This window comes from Onychomys torridus, chromosome 5 (assembly GCF_903995425.1).
Source record: "Onychomys torridus chromosome 5, mOncTor1.1, whole genome shotgun sequence".
In the NCBI taxonomy this organism is placed as follows: domain Eukaryota; kingdom Metazoa; phylum Chordata; class Mammalia; order Rodentia; family Cricetidae; genus Onychomys; species Onychomys torridus.
The window spans coordinates 45,568,461-45,589,497 of NC_050447.1; the positions used below are offsets into that span (position 1 = coordinate 45,568,461).

At 46.8% G+C, this 21,037-nt stretch overlaps 1 protein-coding gene across 1 annotated transcript in view; it reads left to right on the top strand.

Moving 5' to 3' along the window:
• Positions 1-242: 242 nt before the first annotated feature.
• The window catches only part of Plcg2 (phospholipase C gamma 2), a 137,194-nt gene continuing 116,399 nt past the window's right edge, over positions 243-21,037 (top strand). The window contains exon 1 of the mRNA XM_036187953.1: positions 243-447. Within this exon, the coding sequence (XP_036043846.1) occupies positions 255-447 (193 nt within the window). The 5' untranslated portion in view covers positions 243-254. The remainder of the gene's footprint in view (positions 448-21,037) is intronic.

Below are 21,037 nucleotides of genomic sequence, written 5' to 3' on the forward strand. Positions count from 1 at the left end.
CTCTCCACCCAGACTTTATTTAAACCTCTGCCTTCCGGCTCCACTCTCTAGGTGGCCAAGGGCTCTCGGCACTAGAACTTTCACCTATAGCTCAGCACAGTGAGACTGGGACAGGCTCTTGTCTCCTGATGCTGACGCCCCACTCGCTCACCCAGCTCCGTTAATTAAAACCAGTCCATTTATTTTTTCTTTATCCTGCCCCTCAGAGCCTCCGTATTTCTCCTGCTTCTTTTCTCTCCCTGGAGTGACTGACAATGACCGCCATGGTCAATGTGGACACGCTTCCAGAATATGAGAAGAGTCAGATTAAGAGAGCCCTGGAGCTAGGGACGGTGATGACTGTGTTCAGCGCCCGCAAGGGCGCCTCGGAGCGGAGGACGGTACAGGTGATCATGGAGACTCGGCAGGTGGCATGGAGCAAGACTGCAGACAAGATCGAGGGCTTCCGTAAGTACTCGATGGGCCCCGCCCACCGGAGTAGCCCCTGTTCATTCTCCAGCCTTTAAGTGTCGAATTCGTCAGGATGAACGTCGCTTTGGTCCAATCTTTTTTTTTGTGCTGGAGCTGAGGACGGAACCCAGGGCCTTGCGCTTGCTAGGCAAGCGCTCTACCACTGAGCTAAATCGCCAACCCTGGTCCTTCTTTTAAAGACAAAAGTGTCTTTTGTGGCGGTGGGGGTGGGGTGGGGTTGAGAGCAGGTAGGGGAAGTTGATCCAGGGAAGTTCTTGTGAAAGACAGCCACCCCAGTTGGTCAATGTGGCCCGTGATATCGAAACAGCAGCAGGCTTCAGCTGGTTCCCAGAGCTGTCAAGCCGTCTGGCTTCTGAAAGGCTCACTGGCTGGGGTCTGGGGAGCCTGGGAGCTTGGTAGCCAAAAGGCTAACGATTTATTTATTTATTTTATTGCAAACCACAGTGGCAGGAGGCTTTTACTTTGGCATTTAAGGGCACAGGGAAAAAAAATCATTGGATATTTTGCAGCTTTCAGATGAGATTCTGGTTCTGATGGCTGTGCCTCTCCTCAGCACCCTTACACTGGGCTGTTGACTCAGTTCCCCCACTGTCTGAGGAGATTGCTTGCAGCAGCCAGAGTCAGGGCACTTAAAGAAGCAATTTTCGCCGGGCAATGGTGGTGCACGCCTTTAATCCCAGCACTTGGGAGGCAGAGCCAGGCAGATCTCTGTGAGTTCGAGGCCAGCCTGGGCTACCAAGTGAGTTCCAGGAAAGGTGCAAAGCTACACAGAGAAACCCAGTCTCGAAAAACCAAAAAAAAAAAAAAAAAGAGAAGCAATTTTCAGTTGCAGAGATGTGCTTTAATTTTATTGCTTATTGGTTAGTGTGAGTTTTATTTCTTTATTTATTTTGGTGTGCATATGTGGATGTGTGCCTGACCATAACACTCGTATGAAGGTCTGGGGACCACCTGTGGGAGTTGTCTCTCAGAACTCAGGTTAGCAGGTTGGGTGGCAAACACCTTTAGCCACTGAGTGATCTAGCCCGTCGTGTTTGTTTTAGAAGGATCTCATGTAGCTAGCCTGGAACATGGAGTGGAGCTAAGGATGACCTTCAATTTATGGTCTTCCTAACATTGGTTCTCAGGGCAGGGATGAGAAGCGTGCACCACAATGCTGGTTTTGTTTGTTTGTTTGAATGCAATGCTGAGGACAGAACCCAGGGCTTTGTGCATGGAAGGCAAACACTCTAACAAATGAGCTAGGTCTCCAGGTCCCTATTGAATAATTAACAAGATTTTTTTTATACCAATTTCTTTATTTGTGTATATGTGTGTTTTGGCACACAAGTGAAGGCCAGAGGGCACCTTATAGGACTTGGTCCTCTCCTTTTACCATGTGGGGCCCAGGGATCAAACTTAAGTCGTCAGGCTTGGTGGCAAGTGCTTTTACCCACAGAGCCATCTTGGCAGCTGAATAGCTTTTCAGTGAAAAACTACAATGTACCTTTGAAATACTAGTGCTCAGAAGGCTAAGGCAGGAGGATTTTAAGTTCAAGGGCTACATAGTGAGATCTTGTCTAAAGAATAAAGTACTTTATATCATCCTGAGTGAGGTAACCCAAACCCAGAAAGACAAACATGGTATGTACTCACTCATAAGTGGATACTAGATATAAAGCAAAGAACAATCAGACTGCAACCTACAGAACCAGGGAGCCTATATAGCAGGGGGACCCTAGGATAACTGTGGCTTATAATAAGTTTTGGTTTTACTCAATTACTGGGCAAGCCTCAATGAAACATTTCACTGTTAGGATAAGAATTTATATTGTATCAAGCTGATAATAGAAAAATTAAAAAAAAAAAAAAGAAGAAAGTACTTCTAGAAGTTAAGGAGCTGATGAGTGCCTTTCACCTTTGACCCTTCACCCATACCCTACACATAAGCTCTGTCCTAGCTTGATCTTTGTTGTGGTACACAGTGTGAACAATAACAAATAGGGTAGGAAAAGATTTATTTCCTCTTACAGGTACAGCTCATCATTGAGGAAAGCTAGGGCAGGGGCTCCAAGCAGAAACAAAGAGGCACCACGGGAGAACGCTGCTTGCTAGCTTGGCTTACTGTCTCTGGCTCGCTCAGCTAGCTTCCTTAGGGATGACACCTCCCACAGTGGGCTGGGTCCTCCTACATCCCTTAGCAATCAAGAGGTGCGGCAGACAGGGCCACAGGACAATCTGAGGGAGGCGATTACTTCCAAGGTGATGCTGGGTCACCGAAGCTGATATGTCAGGCTCCTAAGCAGCCTAGTTTGTCTTCTGGTAATAGTCTACATTCATGTCACGGGTGTGTATTTACTTATTTAATGCAAATGGCAACTGCCACCTTCTACTCTGGGCTTTCTTTTCGCCTGGGGCTGGCTCCTCCTCGGCACAAGGTGGTCTGTCTCTTTCTTCCGTGGGCCTGGCCTCACTGTAACAGTTGAACCCAGAGTGGGACAGTGTGCGCTGTTCGCAGACATTTGTCACTAGCTTCAGCAATGGCTCTTTTTACAGTCTTCTTAAAATGTCGTGGTTTCATTGAAACAAAATCAACTTAACATACTTACAGTTCATGATTTAAGGAGACACTGCAAATTCAGGTGTGGTGGCTCAAACCAGTAATCTCGGCCCTCTGGAGGCAGGAGGATGATGGGTTTAAGAGAATGCTGGGCCAGGTATAGTGGCATGCATCTTTTTTGTTGTTTGTTTTTGTTTGCTTGCTTTTTTGGACAGGGTTTCTCTGTGTAGCCCAGGCTGCCCTCTAACCTGGAGATCTACCACACCACCTGGCAAAACCTGAAACACTTTTTCATTTTGTTTTGTTTTATTTTTTGAGACAGGGTTTCTCTATGTAGCCCAGACTGGCCTCAACTCAGAGATCCATCTGCCTCTGCCTTCCAAGTGCTGGGATTAAAGATGTGCGTCACCACTGCCTGGCTTGTAACACACACCTTTAATCCCAGTACTTGGGAGGCAGAGGCAGGCAGATATCTGTGAGTTCGAGGCCAGTGGTCTACCTAGAGGGTTCCAGGACAGTCAGTCAGGGGTATGTAGAGAGTCCCTGGAGAGAGAAAAAGAGAGAGAGTTTGAATCTCCATCACCCACATAAAAGCCAGACATGGTGGCACACACCTATAATCCCAGAGCTGGGCAGGCAGACAGGAGGGTCCTTGGGATGTACTGGTCAGCCAGCCTAATGCCAGTCAGTGAGGTGCAGGTTCAGCAAGGAACCTTGTCTTAAAATATAAGGTGGAGAGCAATTGAGGAAGACACCAGTCACTGACATTCTCCTGCCTCTGACAAAGGCCACCATGGTGGTTAGTATGATTAACTATATGTCGGCACTGCCATGGTCAATTCTGGAACATTTTCAATAAGTGACCCGTCTCCCTGACCCGCTTCCTCTGACTCCCCCTGCTGACTCTCTCCCCTAGCCCTGAATCTACTTTCTGATTTTGCAAATGCTGCTGTTGAGGCCATTGTGTGGGAAGGGAGTCCTATTTGTTTATGACCTTTCACATGGCTAATTTCTGCTTCACAGTTTAAGATTTATCCACTTCTTAGTGTGGAACAGAATTTTATTCCTTTAGATATCCAAGTAATATTCTACAGTGTAGCTATTCTACATAAAAAAAAAATTGTTCATCTGTTGATTTTAGGTAGTTTGAATGGTGTCCATCTTCTATCTAACTTAAAGAGTGTGGTTTGGAACATTTGTGTTTTTTATGTTTAAAGGTTTTTAATTTTTTTTTTTATTTGTGTGCCTTGGCTGTCGGATCTGCCTCCCGAGTGCTGGCATTAAAGGCATGTGCTACCGCTGCCATCTTTTTAACAATTTTTTTTTAAAGATTTGGAATTTTTGTTTTTGTTTGTTTTGTTTTTGTTTTTCGAGATAGGGTTTCTCTGTGTAGCTTTGCACATTTCCTGGATCTCACTCTGTAGACTAGGCTGGCCTCAAACTCACAGAGATCCGCCTGCCTCTGCCTCCCAAGTGCTGGGATTAAAGGTGTGGGCCACCACCGCCCAGCTTGGAATATTTTTAAACGTTTAAAATCAGGTTTTCTATTTTTAAAGATTTATTTATTTATTTATTTTTAAATGTATCTGTATAGGTGTGTACCTCTGTGAGTTTATGTGCATGTGTGTGCAGGTGTTTATGGGCATCAGAAGGTCATCAGTTGTGGGTGCTGGGAACTAAGGCCAGGTCCTCTGCAAGGGCAGTGAAAGCTCTTAACCATGGAGTTTTCTCTCCATCCCTGGTGTATAGCTTTTTACGTGGATCCCCCTTCCCCATAGGCTTGGTGTGAAATTCATGGGTTATATGCCAAGGGAGATGCAACCCTGGTTTCATTTCTGTGTGTACAGGTGTGGGCGCCTGAGGTCAAGGGTGCAGTGTGTTTTCACTTTATAGGGCAGTTTGGTATCACTCCACTGTGAGGTCGGTCCCCACACCTTCACCCACACCACTGTAAACTTCTATACTTGTCCATTGACTGGTAGAGTTGAGTAATTTCTTTCTTTCTTTTTTTTTTTTTTTTTTAAAGATTTATTTATTTATTATGTATACAGAAGAGGGCGCCAGATCTCATTTCAGATGGTTGTCAGCCACCATGTGGGTGCTGGGAATTGAACTTAAGACCCCTAGAAGAGCAATCAGTGCTCTTAACCTCTGAGCCATCTCTCCAGCCTGAGTAATTTCTTAATAAGATTTTAAACAATTTATTTGTGTGTGTGTGTGTGTGTGTGTGTGTGTGTGTGTGTGTGTGTGAGAGAGAGAGAGAGAGAGAGAGAGAGAGAGAGAGAGAGAACACGCATTGCCTCTTTTCCTCTTAATCTACCTTAGTTTGGAGATAGCTCTCCAGGTACCAAGTACCTGATAAGGTTTCCGGAATTGCTAAATTAGATGCAAATCCTCTGGAGCCCACAGGGTCGTGCTGGGGACCAGTAGGTATCTTGACTTCCTGTTGACTGGCTTGACCTTTCTGTGTTAACATTGTTTTATCTTTAGACCGGGACATTGCTGCCAAACTGCAGAGGCTACAACTGGAGTAAGCCATGGGGAGCCTCCTCAGAGGGGCTCCCCTGCTCCACAGCATTTGGTGAACCCTGCGCATGCTCCTTCTGATTTCTGCGGCCATCATTGCTGCTTCTGCTTTCGTAGGCAGTTGAAGTATCTACTACTCTCCTGGCCTCGGTATTTCTGGTGGGCAGAGGAGCCAGACTTAAAAGAGAAACTGGAACTGTGACTTTGAACGGGCTGTGATTGGTGTTCCTGCTTGGTGAGGGTGTCTGTGGAGAGGCAGAAAGACACAGAGACCAAAAGCTTAGACAAGAGACTCCTCTGGACCCCTTGGAAGGAGCAGGCCTTAGGACTAACAGGGACTCAGGGTTCATTTAATGGCTTCTCAGTGTTAGGAATTAATTGTACGTGGCGGGACCCCCAGATGCAGCTGCAGGCTGGCGGGCAGCCTAGTCCGTGTGGGCATGGCGGCTGGGCTGCATCTGAGTGGAAATGGTTTATTATAAAAGAGAGATGAAGAAGGAGAAAGACAGAAAGAGGGAGACAGGAGTAGGGGAAAGAGGGGGGAGACGAGGGGTTTGAAAGGTACACCTCCTGAGTGGAAAGCGGAAGAGGAGAGAAGGGAAGGTGTGGAATTTTCCCTTAAGAATAGGCTGGAGAGATGGCTCAGAGGTTAAGAGCACTGACTGCTCTTCCAGAGGTCCTGAGTTCAATTCCCAGCAACCACATGGTGGCTCACAACCATCTGTAATGAGATCTGGCACCCTCTTCTATATACAGAATAAATAAACCTTTAAAAAAAAAAAAAGAAAGAAAGAAAGAAAGAAAAGAATAGGCTTCTAAGCTGGGCAGGCGGTGGTGCCTGCCTTTAATCCCAGCACTCCGGAAGTAGAGCCAGGTGGATCTCTGTGAGTTTGAGGCCAGCCTGGTTTACAGATGGAGATCCAGGGCAGGCACCAAAACTACAGAGAAACCCTGTTTCAAAAAACCAAATAAATAAATAAATAAAATAAATAAATAAAAATAGGCTTCTACATCATGGCATAGGGTGGCACCAAGGGGCGGGGTCAGCATGTTAACATTTAGCAGCAGGAATCTGCTAGCCACTGTGGGGTCTGGAGGGAATGAGCATACATGAGGGTTCCATGGGCATGTAATTTTGGGGTCCTTAGCTGCTGTGGGATGCAGGAATGCAACATAAGAACTCAGCTGGTTGTGGCAAAGTCACTACCTGGAGGGGTCAAGATTGAAGGGCCAGAAGAGAGGACTAGAGGAATGAGATGGAAGATGAGGAAGAGTCAGATGGGAAAGTCCTAGCTGGGTAAGAACAGGATAAAAAGGACCTAGTTGAGGCAGAATTAAGACGAGAGAATTAAGATAGAACTTAGAGGGAGCAGTAGATTACTATAGAGAGAAATCAGGCAAGAAAGGAGCTAGGCACAAGAACAGAACTGAAGCTGTGTAGATAAGATGTTATGCCAGAGGAATTAAAGCAAGTGGACTATAGAGCTCGGTGTGCTGAGATTCTATTTCCCGAAAATAGTCCTCGCTGTTAGTAGTTCTCTCTCCTGAGCCCCTGGGATGTAGAATATTAAAGCTGGTCCCGCTAATATTATACAAGACTTAGCAAGTGGGGTGTGACTTTTGGATAAATGTATTGGTTATTGCCTTAGTCACTGTTCTATTGTGAAGAGACACCAACGACCACAGCAACTCCTGCCTTTAATTGGGGGCTGGCTTACTGTTTTAGACGTTCAGTCCATCATTATCATGACGGCAAGCAGGGCAGCAGGTATGGCGGGCATGGTACTGGAGAAGCGGTTGGGAGAGAAACAGTGGGCTGGGTGTGGAATTTTGGAAACCTTAAAGCCCACCCCAGTGACGGACTTCCTCTAAGAAGGCCACGCCTTCTAATCATGCTAATCCTATTAATGAGGACCACTCCCTGGTGACTAAGCATTCAACTACATGAACCTATGGAGGCCATTCTTTTGGGAGGGAGTTTGAGACAGTTTTTCTGTGTAGCCCTGGCTGTCCTGGAACTCACTTTGTAGACCAGGCTGGTCTGGAACTCTTGTTGTGAGAACACTTGCCTCTGCCTCCTAGGTGCTGGGATTAAAGGCCTGTGCCACACTCCCCCCCACCCCCCAGGGGAGCCATTCTTATTCAAATCAACACTTATTTTTCTCTCTGCTGGAACAGAATACCTGACCAGAAGCAATTTAAAAAGAAAGGATTTATTTTGGTGCATAGTTTGAGGATGCAGACAGTCATGACAGGGAAGGCTCCACAGCAGGAGCGTGAGGCAGCCAGTTAGCCGCATCCTCAGCCAGGAAATGGAGAGAGATGAACAACGCTGGTGCTCAGCTTGCCTCCTCCTTTATATTCAGTCTGGGCCCCCAGCACATGGGATGGTGCTGCCCACAGTTCCGATGCGTCTTCCCACTAAGTTACCTCGGTCTAGAAACCTCCTCGCAGATATGTCAGGAGTTTGTTCCTAGAGTAAGTAAGGCAAGTCTTATCAAGTTAACTCTGAAGATCAACTGTCACAGTAGGTATGATGACCCACTTGTCAGCCTGCTGAGGTACCTAGTCCTGCCATCTAGGGCGGTGACTGGTTTACAGCTATAGTGGTTTGGCTCCCCCTCACCCCAAGAGCATGTGGCCATGTCTAGAGCCATGCTTGGTTGTCACAGCTGAAGTCAGGATACCACTGACATCCAGTGCATAGATATCAGGGTACAGGACAGCTTCTCCCAAAGAACTGTCTGGTGTTAGGGTGTGTTAGTGGGGTTTCAGTGACATGATGCCCTGAAGTTACATGCTGCCTTTGCTTCCAGCTGTGGAGTGTCATGGGTCTCAGCACTTTTCTTTGGAAATGTCTGTAGGAGTTTTCTCCTGTTCCTATTTGCCATCAGACTGAGTATGAATTCTGCTGCAGAGAAAGGGGAAGAGGAGAGGGGAGGGCGGAGGAGGGGAAGGTGGGGGAGAAGGAGGAGATGTGGAGTTTCTGCTCAGAAGAGAAGGCGAGGCAGACAGGAGCTGTATCAGGACTGTGTGATTGAGTGCCAGTGCTGGGTTTTGTACTTGGGGACTGCAGGAAAAGTGCTGCCCGTCTGGGTGAAGGACCCGGTGTTGACCAGGGCAAGAGTTACAGCAGACGAAAGGGCTGCCTTGTGTGGAGAGTGAGGGGCGGGATTTGCCAGCTGGCCGGCAAGGATGGTGGATTGAAGCAGGAACTGTGGGAGCCAGAGACGCTAATGTGCAGACTGGGGGTCAGATCTGGAGAGGACTCAGTTGTTCTGTTCCTTGTGGCCTGGCCTGAGGCATTTGGTGGTGGTACTTAGCTGGTGTGTTTTGGGTCCGGTGATGAGGAAGCCAGTGACAGCGATACTGACTGTGCTGATGGTGCTGATGATGGTGATGGGTGGTGGAGGTGGTGGAGGTGGTGGAGGCGGTGGAGGTGGTGGAGGTGGTGGAGGTGGTGGAGGTGGTGGAGGTGGTGGAGGCGGTGGAAGAAACCTGTGGTAACAAGGGTGATGGTGCCAGTTGTGATAGTGTTGGTGAGAGCAATCTAATAATGCTCACTGTGTGCTGGCCCCTGAGTAAAAACATACCTTGTACCACAAATTGTTCCACCTTCATGGTGATTAAACAATGGAAATTATACCCATTTTATGGATGAGGAGATTAAGTCCTGGGGGACCGACCAGGTGACATGCCATATAGTGCACGGATAGGCTGGTGGTCTCAAATCTTCCTGCTCCACAGTGTCACTGTCTCCTCACTATGCTTAAGTATGCTTTCATTTGGCATGCAGCATAAGGGTTCCCAGCTTGGACCCAGAATGGTGACCTCAGTCACACTGTGCTATAGCGAGAGGGAAAGGCTACGATCCCTGTGTGCAGAGGCCACACTCTGTCGAGTGCTGGATGCACCAAGAGGAAGGGGATTCCAGATTGTCCTCTGGAAATGTGGGGAGACTGGATGGCTGAGAGGGAACCAAGTGTGCAGATGGACTGCCGGTCAAGAGAAGAAAGAGAGGTTCTCATGGATGGATCCTGCTTCTTCCTGAAGCCCAGCCTTGCATGTTGTGCTGGCTAGTTTTATGTCAGTTTGACTAGGGGTATCTGAGAGGAGGGGACCTCACCTGGGAAAAGGCCTCCAGAAGACTGGGCTGTAACAAGGCTTCTGGTAACTTCCCACAAACAGATGGCTAGGCACGATTGCTAAAGACAACACCTATATACCTCATTGAACATGGAGACATTGAACTGGTGCCTACCTAGAGTCTTCAGCCCTACTGACTAGTGTGCGTGGTACTGGAAGGTACTCCGAATGCTACCAGAGGAGAAAGGCAAACATCGACCCAGCTACAAATCCTTTGATCTACAATGGTGATCTATCTACAAGACACACTGGTGCAATAGTGGTACAAAAGTTGTAGGAGTAACCAACCATTATCTGATTGAGTTTAAGGCCACTCCATGAGATGGAACCCATGCTTGATACTGTTTAGGTGGCTAAGGGCCTGAGACTAGATAGGCCGTGACCTAGGATAAAATAAAAACTACTGTTCTGTTAAAGGAATACAGAAAGAAATAAAAAAGACCCAACAGCATTCTGTTATACTCATAGATCAGTGTCTTGCTCAGCCATCATCAGAGAATCTTCCTCCTGCAGTAGATGGGAACAAATACAGAGACCCACAACTGGTCAGTGTGCAAAGAGCGAGGACCTTGGAACACTCAGTCCTAAATGGAATGTCTCCATCAAATCCTTTCCCTGAGGGCTCAGGGAACTCTGCGGAAGAGAAGACAGAGAGATTGTAGGAGCCACTGGGGATGGAGAACACCCAGAAACAACGAGGCCTTCTAGACACAGAGGACTGCCACACACACAAACTCACAGAGACTGGCACCATGTACAGGGTCTGCATAGGTCCAAGCCAGATGAGGTTGCAGGGCTGAGAGGGGAAGTGGACACAAACCCCCATCCCTAACCGGGAAGCTACCCCCAATTGGTAAGCACTCACAAAGGAAAAATCAGCTTTCTCCAACAGAATTTCACTGGGTATAAGAATCACACTTAAGGGCAGGCCCCATAACCAGCAGTAGATGTTCAATACAAAATGCACTTGATGGTATTTTGGATTTTTGTTTGCTTTATCTTTTTTTTTTTTAAACTTTATAGGTCTTTTGCTTATATATTATGTTTTCTGACTTCGTTTGATGGATTTTGTGTGTATGAATATGTGTGTTTTTGTGTATGTATGTGTTTCTTGTGCTTTTTCTTTTGATCTTTTTGTTTGTTTGTTAGTTTGTTTTTCTGAGACAGGGTTTCTCCGTGTAGTTTTGGTGCCTGTCCTGGGTCTCACACCATAGACAAGACTGGCCTTGAACTCACAGAGATCCTCCTGGCTCTGACTCCTGAGTGCTGGGATTAAAAGCATGCACCACCACCTGACTGCCTGTTTGTTTTCTAATTAAAGGAAGAAAGGGTGTGAATTTGAGTGGGTGGATAGGATCTGGGAGGAGTTGGGGAGGGGAAACTGTAATCAGAATATATTGTATGGAAAAAAAATCCATTTTTAATAAAAAACTAATAACATTGAAAAAATAAAATATCAGGGGCTGGAGAGATGGTTCAGTGATTAAGAGCACTGATTGCGCCGCCAGGCGGTGGTGGCACACACCTTTAATCCTAGCGCTTGGGAGGCAGAGCCAGGTGGATCTCTGTGAGTTCGAGGCCAGCCTGGGCTAGTGAGTTCCAGGAGAGTGCAAAGCTACAGAGAAACCCTGTCTCAAAAAACCAAAAAAAAAAAACAAAACAAAAAAACAAAAAACAAAAAACAAAAAAGAGCACTGGTTGCTTTTTCAGAGGACCTGGGTTCAATTCTTAGAGCCCACATGGTAGCTTACAACTGTCTATAACTCCAGTTTCAGAGCTTCTGACATCCTCACACAGTCATCCATACAGGCAAAATACCAGTGAACATAAAAAAAAAAAAAAAGAAGAAGAAGAAGAAGAGATCAGGCTGGGTTTTATTGCTATGAAGAGTCACCATAACCTCAGCAACTCTTCAAAAAGAAAACATTTAACTAGGGTGGCTTGCTTACAGTTTCAGAGGTTCAGTCCATTATCACCATGACCATGCACAGAGGCGTGCAGGCAGGTGTGGTGCTGGAGCTGAGAGTCCTACATCTTGACCAGAGGACACCAGGAAGTTGACTGACTGTCACATTGAGGGACGCTTGAGCAAAAGAGACTGCAAAGCCCATCCCCACAGTGACACACGTCCTCCAATAAGGCCATACCTCCTAATAGTGCTGCTAGTAGGTGCCAGCGCAAGAGATGCAGAGGAGACCTCAGGTGTAGCCTGCACTTGTTGGTGGGGTCTGCCTTCTGCTGTGCTGTGGCCAAGTTGAAGGTCCTACCAGAGCAGACCCAGAGTGTGAGGCTGTGTGCAGGGCAGCCTGGCTAAGGCTTCCTCCTCCCACAGGCTGGGGAGGCCTCGGCTGTTCTGGGCTTACAGAAGAGGTGTGCACAGGCAGTGCATGGTTCTGCAAACAGCTCTGAGGGCTGTCAGTTCAGCACACGTCTCTGCACCCGTGAGAAGAAGCCAGGAGCTGCAGCTTGCACCTCTAAGTTGTGCTGGTGGTCATGGGTGGGTGTACATTTTGGGGGGGTAAAGTGCTCATGTGAAGGATTCTGTGTTGAGAAAAAAGAAAATGGGAACTTAGTAATCTGTAGAAAAGAAAGTAGCAACATTGCCTTAGCAGGCGGTGGAGGAGGGGCTACCCAGCACCCTAACTCCATGAGGGGAGGAGGAGGGAAGGCCTCAGGTCTCTGCAGCATCCACAGCCTGAGCTGCTGCCAGCCTCAGCCCCTGGAGAGTCATGCAGACCTCCTTGAGGCAGCAAGAAGTACCAGGCAGGTGTCCTGAGTGTTTGCTGTGGAAGTGAGCTCAGAGCCTTCCCTAAAAGAAACAAAGCCCTTCCCTCCTCGCCTCCCCCACTGTGGAGAAGTTTCATGAATGCATCAGTAGAAGCATTTAAAACTACAACTGGGTGAAATTCACTCAGTTCTTCTACCTGGGAGAAGTGTGTCGAGATGCCTGAACTCCCTCCTGAGTTTTTGTTTGGTTTTGTTTTAATAATGTGAGATCTAGATTATGTTTTTACAAAATGCTGTCATTTATTTATTTATTTATTTATATTTTATTTTATTTATTTTCTTTTATGAAACACTCTTGATCTGCCCTTTTCTATTCCTGCCATTTGATGACAGTTACAGAATTATGAACTGATTTAAATACTGAGGCTGAGATTGAGGATAATGTGGCAGATGCTCCATGCTGTGGGGCAAGGGCTTAGCTGGGCCTGAGGGCATGGGCCTCTCTCCCTTTGGCTTGTTGTCCCAGCTGCTCAGGAGGTTGAGGCAGGAGGATCATAGGATCTAGGCCTGCCTGACCACAGAGTGAGTTCAGAGCTGGGTATGGTGCCTCATACCTGTAATTGCAGCACTTGGGAGATGGAGGCCAGAGAATCAGGAGTTCCTGATTAGCTACACAGGGAGTTCTTCAGGCAGCCTGGGCTACAAGTGACTCTTTTCCTCCTCCCTTCAAAACAAAACAAGGAAAATAAAGAAAGACATAGTAAATGCAAGGTCGGCCTGGGTAACATTCCAAGGCCATGCCCCAAAGGAAAAAGTTGAAAAAGGTATGTGTTGGGGCAGAGGCACAGCTTGGGCTGGCAAGATGGCTCAGTGGGTAAGGGATTGCTGTCAGGCCTGACTACATAAGTTCGATCTCTGGGACCCATGTGGCGGGAGGAGAGAACAAGCTTCCTCGGGTTGCCTTCTGACCTCCACTTGTGTGTACAGATGTGCACACAAAATAAATGATGTGAAACAGGGAACACAGAGTTTCTGGGATATAGGTCAGTGATTGAGCACTTGCCTTGCACATATGGGGTACTAGATCTGATTCCTAGTGTGCAGGAAGAAAAGGAGAGATTGTCAGGATTTGGTCGCCTACCTGTAAGTCTCGGCTCTACAGTTTAGGAGATTTGGTTCCCATCTGTAAAATGGAATGTTATGATGCCCACCTACAGGATGTTGGGAGTTATAGAGGAGTTAGCTATGTCCCATATCATGAGGTAGTAGTTGATGTGTGACCCCTGGCATGCAAGTTGCGTGATCAGATGCTGTTCAGGTCATAGCAGTACATCTGTAAAGCTTCTTCCAGAAGACACTCAGGTTTTAAGCCCTGGGTCCTTTGAATGTATTGCTCTACCTGTCAGAAGGCTCTTTGCAGAGGTGATTCTGTGAAGAATCTTGGGATGGGACAATGATCCTGGATGATGGAGCTAGGTCTGATCTAATCACAAAGGTTCACAGAGGTGTGAAGGTCAAAGTCTGAGAGAGAGAGAGAAGCGCGAGGTGTTTTGTTGGCTTTGAAGAAAGGGGCCACAAGCCCAGGAATGCAGGCAATTTCTAGAAACTGGAATAGTCAAGGGAGCTAGTTTTTGAGCCTTCTCAAAGAACTGGTCCTGCTCAGAACTGTGAGATGATGAATTTGAGTTGTCTTAAGCTGTGTGTTACATCAAAATGGGAAGTAATTTTGTTGTTGTTGTTGTTTTGTTTTTCGAGACAGGGTTTCTCTGTGTAACTTTGCGCCTCTCCTGGATCTCACTCTGTAGCCCAGGCTGGCCTTGAACTCACAGAGATCCGCCTGGCTCTGCCTCCCGAGTGCTGGGATTACAGGTGTGCACCACCACCGCCCGGTGTGCCTTTTCTATTTTTATGAAGTCTATTTTTATAAAAATACAGCTAGGTCTTACACACACCCCATCCCTCCCTCCCTAAAGAAATTAGTATTGTGATTCAGTAATGGTCATTTGTACATCTGTAACCCCAGCTCTTAGGAAGCAGAGGCAGGAGGATCACTACAAGTTTAAGGCCAGCCTGGTCTACATATGAAGTACTAGGCCAGCCTGGTTTACATAGTATCAGGTCAACCAGTGCTACATGTAACATTCCATCTCAACAAAACAAAAATTTAATCTACCATAAACATTTATTTTTTGTCTTGCTACAAAAAAGCCCTAGGTAATTGGGTAGTCCTCAAACAACTTGTATTTTGTTCTATGTCTGAGGATTGTTTGTGTTGATATTAAAAGCTTTAGTCGTAAATCTTTTAAGTTCTTGAGTGTGCACATGCACATGTGTGTGGAGGTCAGGGGACTTTAGGTCCTTAATTATTCTCACCCAGTGGGTAGGGTGTTGTAGAGCTTTGAATTCTTAAGAGTTCTCTCTTGGTCTGGAGAGATGGCTCAGGGGTTAAGAGTGCTGACTCTTCTTCCAGAGGACCAGAGTTCAATTCCCAGCACCCACATGGCAGCTCACATCTGTCTGAAACACCAGTTTCAGGGGACCCTGACACCCGTGGCAAAAACACAAATACACATAAAAATAAAATAAATATATTTTGAACCCCAGCGATCCTCCAGTCTCCATCTCCCTGGCCGGGGCATTACAGGTGTGCATTCCAAACCATCTTTTTTTTTTTTAAGTGTTGTTTGCTGGGGACCCGAACTCAGGTCCTTGAAATGGTGTGACAAGTGCTCTGTCTGTTGAACCATCTCCCAGCTCCCCAGTCCTTTATTTAAACATATTTCACTCAACAAATCCGTGTGCTAGATAGACCTGGCCTTTCAGCTTCTGGTTGTGAAAATCTGCCCTGTGCCGGTCTATCTTCCATGTTGTTTGAAATGAGTCTAGCTTTTAGGTTTGTTTCTTAAACCAGTGTCCTATTTTTTTTGGATATTATGTAGTCTCATGTTTTCCTATGTCAAATGTTGATTCTGGGAACAGTTTTTTTTGTTTTTTTTTTTGTTTTTTTTTTTTAATGGCTAAACTTAGGCAAATTTCCTGTGTTTTTCATAGGATGGATTTCTAAACACAGCTGTGTGGTGGGCTTGGGCACAGTGTGGTTAGTTTTTCCCAGGAGGCTGTACCTTCTACATCCATCATCTCCTCCTTGTCAGACTTCCACTTTTAGAGGTCCACAGTTGAGCAGCAGAAACCGTGTGTGCAGCAGTCAAGTGTTGCAGTGCCTGGCACTTCCTTCCCGCCCCCAGGGTGTTTGTTCTGGCCCAGGCCTCCAAACCTCAGGACTGAGCAGGCTCCGCTTGGCTGGAGGGTTGTGTGTGGAGCCTACCTCAGCATCAGCCTGATGGTATGAGGGTGGGAAAGCTTTGGAGCCTTTCCTGGGGCTGAGGCAACCAGCCCGTCCCTTTTTTCTTTTTTTTTTCTTTTTTTTTTGGTTTTTCAAGACAGGGTTTCTCTGTGTAGCTTTGCGCCTTTCCTGGAACTCGCTTTGGAGACCAGACTGGCCTTGAACTCACAGAGATCTGCCTGCCTCTGCCTCCCGAGTGCTGGGATTAAAGGTGTGCGCGCCACCACTGCCCAGCCAGTCCTTTCTTTTAATCCACAAGTCAGGCCTGGTAAGTAGATGCTTTCCTAGTCTCTTCACTGGGAAAGATCTGATGTGGAAGTAAGTCAGGCCACCCCAGGTGGGTGCAGGCATGAGGACATAAGTTCAGTCCCCAGAACCTAAGTAAAACAGCTGGGTGTGGCTGGTATATGTTTGAAATCCTACCACTGGGGAGGAATACGGATGGATTCCTGGGTTTTGCTGACCAACCTCCCATCTCTCCAAGTGAGAGATCATGGCTTAAAGGAACAAGGTGGGTGGTTCCTGAGGAACAACACCTGCATTTGATATCTGGCTTTGACAGGCACACATTTGCATGTCTAACTGTACATACGTGGACATGTGTGATGGCTAGTTTTACAAGGTTCTTTTTCATCACATGCATGTAGGCCACTTCCTGTTTTGGGTCACTGGGAATGATGCTGATGTAAACACATGTGTTTATATGTTTTCACTTCTCCTGGCTTCATACTCAAGAGTAGAATTGCTATGCCTTTCGTAACCTGCTTGAATCATTTAAGCCATCCTTCACGCAAGTTTCCAGAACAGTCATCCACTTTGCCTTCTCTTTAGCTGTGTCTGGGGGTTCCAACTTCACCACATCCTTGCTAGCACTGGCTGTTAACTCATTTTTGATGATAGCTGCCCTAGGAGGGTGATGCTGTGTCCCACTGTGGTTATGACTTGCATTTCACTGCTGGCTGTTGGTTGTTCTGTTGTAAGCACAGTTTGTTCCAGTAGCTAGGCTTGCCACCAAGCCTGTCATCTGTCATGCCAGCTACCCAGAAGGCCGAGGCAGGAGGCTCACCAGGTCAAGCTTGCCTGGGCTACAGAGTGAGTTCAAGGCCAGCCTTCTTGACCCAAAAGAAAAGGAAAAAAGGGGAGGGGGAGAAGCTACTGAAGAATACATCCTAGCATCAGTCACTGGTCTCCACATGAATCTTCACAGACAAGCCCCCCTACCCCCACCCCCATTAGGCAAGTACCACATTCCTTTACACAGATACATTTTCAAAAGGGCTGGGGATGTAGCTCAGTGGCAAAGTGCTTTTCCGACATGTTCTGAGCCCTAGAAGGTGGTGATGGGGGTTCAATCCCGAGTCCTGTGTACCCCCTAAATGAAATTATTATATGACTTTTAGCGAATAGTCTATAACTAACCACTGCTTACAGTGGGGAGATCATGTTTTTACTTTAACTTTTCTGGGCCCCAGCACAGCCATCTTGAGCAGACATGGTCCTAGCGATGGAGTTGGTGAGAATATTCTGGAAGGTGAGCACCAAGCACATGGACCTGAACATGGAACAATGAAACATGAGTTCTGGGCTGGGGAGATGCCTCAGTGGGTAAAGCGCTTACTACACAAACACGAGGAGTCGAGTTTGGTCCCCAGCACCCACTGGGCACAGTAGCCTGTTTTCCCAGTGTTCCTGCGGTGGCATGGGAGGCGAGGACAGGAGAATCCCCAGAAGCTCACGGACAGTCTAGCCTCGGAGTGCACCGAGGACAAGAGACCCTTCAAGAGGGAAGGCCGGGACCAAGGCCGGAGGTTGTCCTCTGACGTCTACCCATAGAGGGTGGGGCAGAGAGACGGACAGAATGTGGGTCCTTGCTGGGGTCTAGAGTAGTTCTTGTCCTTACCCGGCTCTCTTTCTTCTTTTGTTCAGTGCTGGGAGTTAGGCTCAGTCTTGCATTTGCCAGGCAAATGCTCTGCTTCTGAGAAATATCCAGCCTTACACCTGCTTTTTTCTTTAGGACAAAAGAACCTGTGAGCGTGTGTGTGTGTGTGTGTGTGTGTGTGTGTGTGTGTGTGTGTGTGTGTGTCTAGGGATGGAACTGGGGGTTTTTCGCTTGGCAGCTGCTCTAATGTTGAGCTATACCCTCAGCCCCAAAGGTGCAGTGTTTACAGACGGCAGCTTACCTTTGTTTGCTCGGTACGCGTTCAACTTTGGATGTCACAGGGGGAGGTGTGGCATAGACCCGCCCCATGTCACGTTTGGTGCTTCAGCCCAGGGTGTCTGTGTTTAGTGACCATACACACCTCCCATCTGTGTGATCCAAGATGTCTCCCCATTTCCTAACTGCTCCCCAGCTCCTCTGTCATCTGATCAGCAGTCCACCAGAAGAGCATGGAAAGGGTGTGTCACAGCAATGCCCACACCAGGACTGACTGGGCACACTGAAAGCGTTGATGGAGCAGCTGCTGTGTGCCAGCCTCCCTCTGGGCACCTGTAACCAGGCGGTGCGGGCACATGTTCTCCAGTAGTGTTCAGCCATCACTACCGGCCTGTGACTTGTACCCATTTTACTGATCCATGAAGTGATCTCGAGGGACCAGACAATGTCACTAGGCTCTTTGGGCGAAGGACATCAGACAGTTGTCCCTAGACACCTTGTACCCCAAACCTTTAGATGAAGAGCTAGAGAAAAGATAAGCTCCAGGCTGGGAGAGAATGTTGACAAAACACAGCCGACAAAGGACCTGTATCCAAAACAAGAAGCTTCAAAACTCAACAGAGGACAGGGAACCCAGTTAAAAGTGGGCCACAGAGCTGTACCCCTCCCTGTCCTCATCCACCTCCCTGTCCTCCATCCTGTTGAAGCCACATGCAGCTGCTTCTGGGCCAGCGGTGTTCAGATGACCCCAGTGCAGGCCATGTGTGCCGCTTAAAAACTGCTAGTTAACACATATAGGACAAGGTAAGAAGTAATGGGTGAAACTAAATACGTTATATTTAATTCAGTATAGCTGAAGTGTTGTTTTAACATATATGCTATAATTAATGAGGCATTAAGTAAAAGTTATTTTTTTTGTATGTATGAGTGTTTTTCCTGTGTGTGTGTGTGTGTGTGTGTGTGTGTGTGTGTGTGTGTGTGTATGCCTGGTGCCTGCTGAGGTCACAAGAGGGTATCAGATATACTGAGACGAGTTACAGATGGTTATGAGATCTTATGTGGGTGCTGGGAATTGAACCAGGGACTCTGCAAGAGCAGCAAATGCTATTAACCATTGTACCAACTCTTCAGCCTTGAGACATTTAAAAATCTTTATTTATTTTACGTATATGAATGTTTTGTCTGCATGTGTGCCTGTGTACCACACGCATGCCTGGTGCCCATGGAGGTAAGAAGATCCCTTGGAAGTGGAGTTGTATGTAAATGGTTGTGTTCTACCATGTAGGTGCTGGAAACCAACCTTGGTTCTTTGTAAGAGGAGCAAGTACTCTTAGCCACTGAGCCATCTCTCCAGTTTCATCAATGAAACATTTTACAGTGTTGTTTTTGGTGTGACTCTTAAAAATCTACCGATTTTGTTTGTTTTTTGAGACAGGGGTCTAATTTTTTAACCCATGATGGCATGAAATCCAGTATCCTTCTTCTTCTGCCTTCTTAGTGCTTGGATTACAGACATGTGTTATCACATCTAGCCCATGTGCGTGCGTGCGTGCGTGTGAGTGTGTGTGTGTGTGTGTGTGTGTGTGTGTGTATGTGTGTGTATGTGTGTGTGAGAGAGAGAAAGAGAGAGACAGAGAGAGAGACACACACACACACACACACACACACACACACACACACACACACCCAGGAGCTGAAGTCAGATGTCTTTAACAATTGCTCTTTACCTTAATTCCCCCCCCCCCAAAATTTATTTATTTATTTATTTATTTTGAGACAGGGTTTGTCTGTGTAGTCTTTGCTGTATTGGAACTCACTCTGTAGACCAGGCTCCAGGCACAAACTCAGGATCCTGAACTCAGAGATCCACCTGCCTCTGCTTCCTGAGTGCTAGGATTAAAGGAGTGTGCCACCACCACACCATATCACACCACTTTATATATATTTTTAAAGATTTATTTATTTATTATGTATACAGAAGAGGGTGCCAGATCTCATTACAGGTGGTTGTGAGCCACCATGTGGGTGCTGGGAATTGAACTCAGGACCTCTGGAAGAGCAGTCAGTGCTCTTAACCTCTGAGCCATCTCTCTTGTTAACAGAAACTTTTTGCATTTTAATACATGTGGAATTTTGCATCTAAGCAAAGCAAAATGATGACACTTTCAAATTTACCATTTACACAAGTTGTTACAGAGTAACTACCAGCGGGTTAAATAAGTAAAATTAACTACATTGATTTGTTTTTAAAGTTATCTGTAAAAGATTTGGTTTTCTTTAACATTTCTCTAAATATGTAAAAATGCTAATTTTGTTTTTGATCAAATCTATCAATTTGAAATATTCCTTTTTTTTTTTTTTTTGAGACAGGGTCTCTCACTGAGCATGGAGCTCGCTTAATTGGCTAGGCCGGCTGGCTAGCGATGCTCACAGACCCCTCTGTTTCTGCCTCCCCAGCACTGGATGACAAGCACTTACCACCATGCATGGCTTTGTATGTGCATTCTGAGAATCAAGCTCAGTTTCTCACCCTTGTATAGCTAGTATTTTACTAACTGGGCCTTCTTTCCAGCCATTGGCATGGTGTGAGCATGGGTGGGTGTGTGGAGACTTGGGCTTGTCAGGTGTCAGTCACCCTCCATTATATATGTTGAGGCAGGGTCTCTCTCTGAACTTGGAGCTCACCATTTTGACTAGTCTGAGCAGCTGGCTTGCTTCACCCTGGGATTACAGGCAGGCTGCCTGACCCCTGGGCTTTTATATTGGTTCTAGGGATCTGACTCTGGTCTGCATATTTATTTAGCAAGCACTTTCCCCAATAAGCCATCTCCCCAGATGCCAGTGTGTGTGTGTGTGTGTGTGTGTGTGTGTGTGTTATGTACATCACATAGCAGTTGTCTCAATTCAGACCAATTCTCTGTAGCCTCCTGTGGTGAGTACCAGAGTGGGTGGCACAGTTCCAGAAGGTGGCCCCATCCCTGCTTTCTATCACCTGTTCCTTGTTCCGCCGTGCTGTGTGGTGTTAGTTGCTATGGTGATTATAGGCCACTCTAAACTCCACAGGTTAGATGTGGATACATGTGTGTGGCTCAGCCATCACTAGTTTCTTTTCTCAGGAAGGTGGCATGTG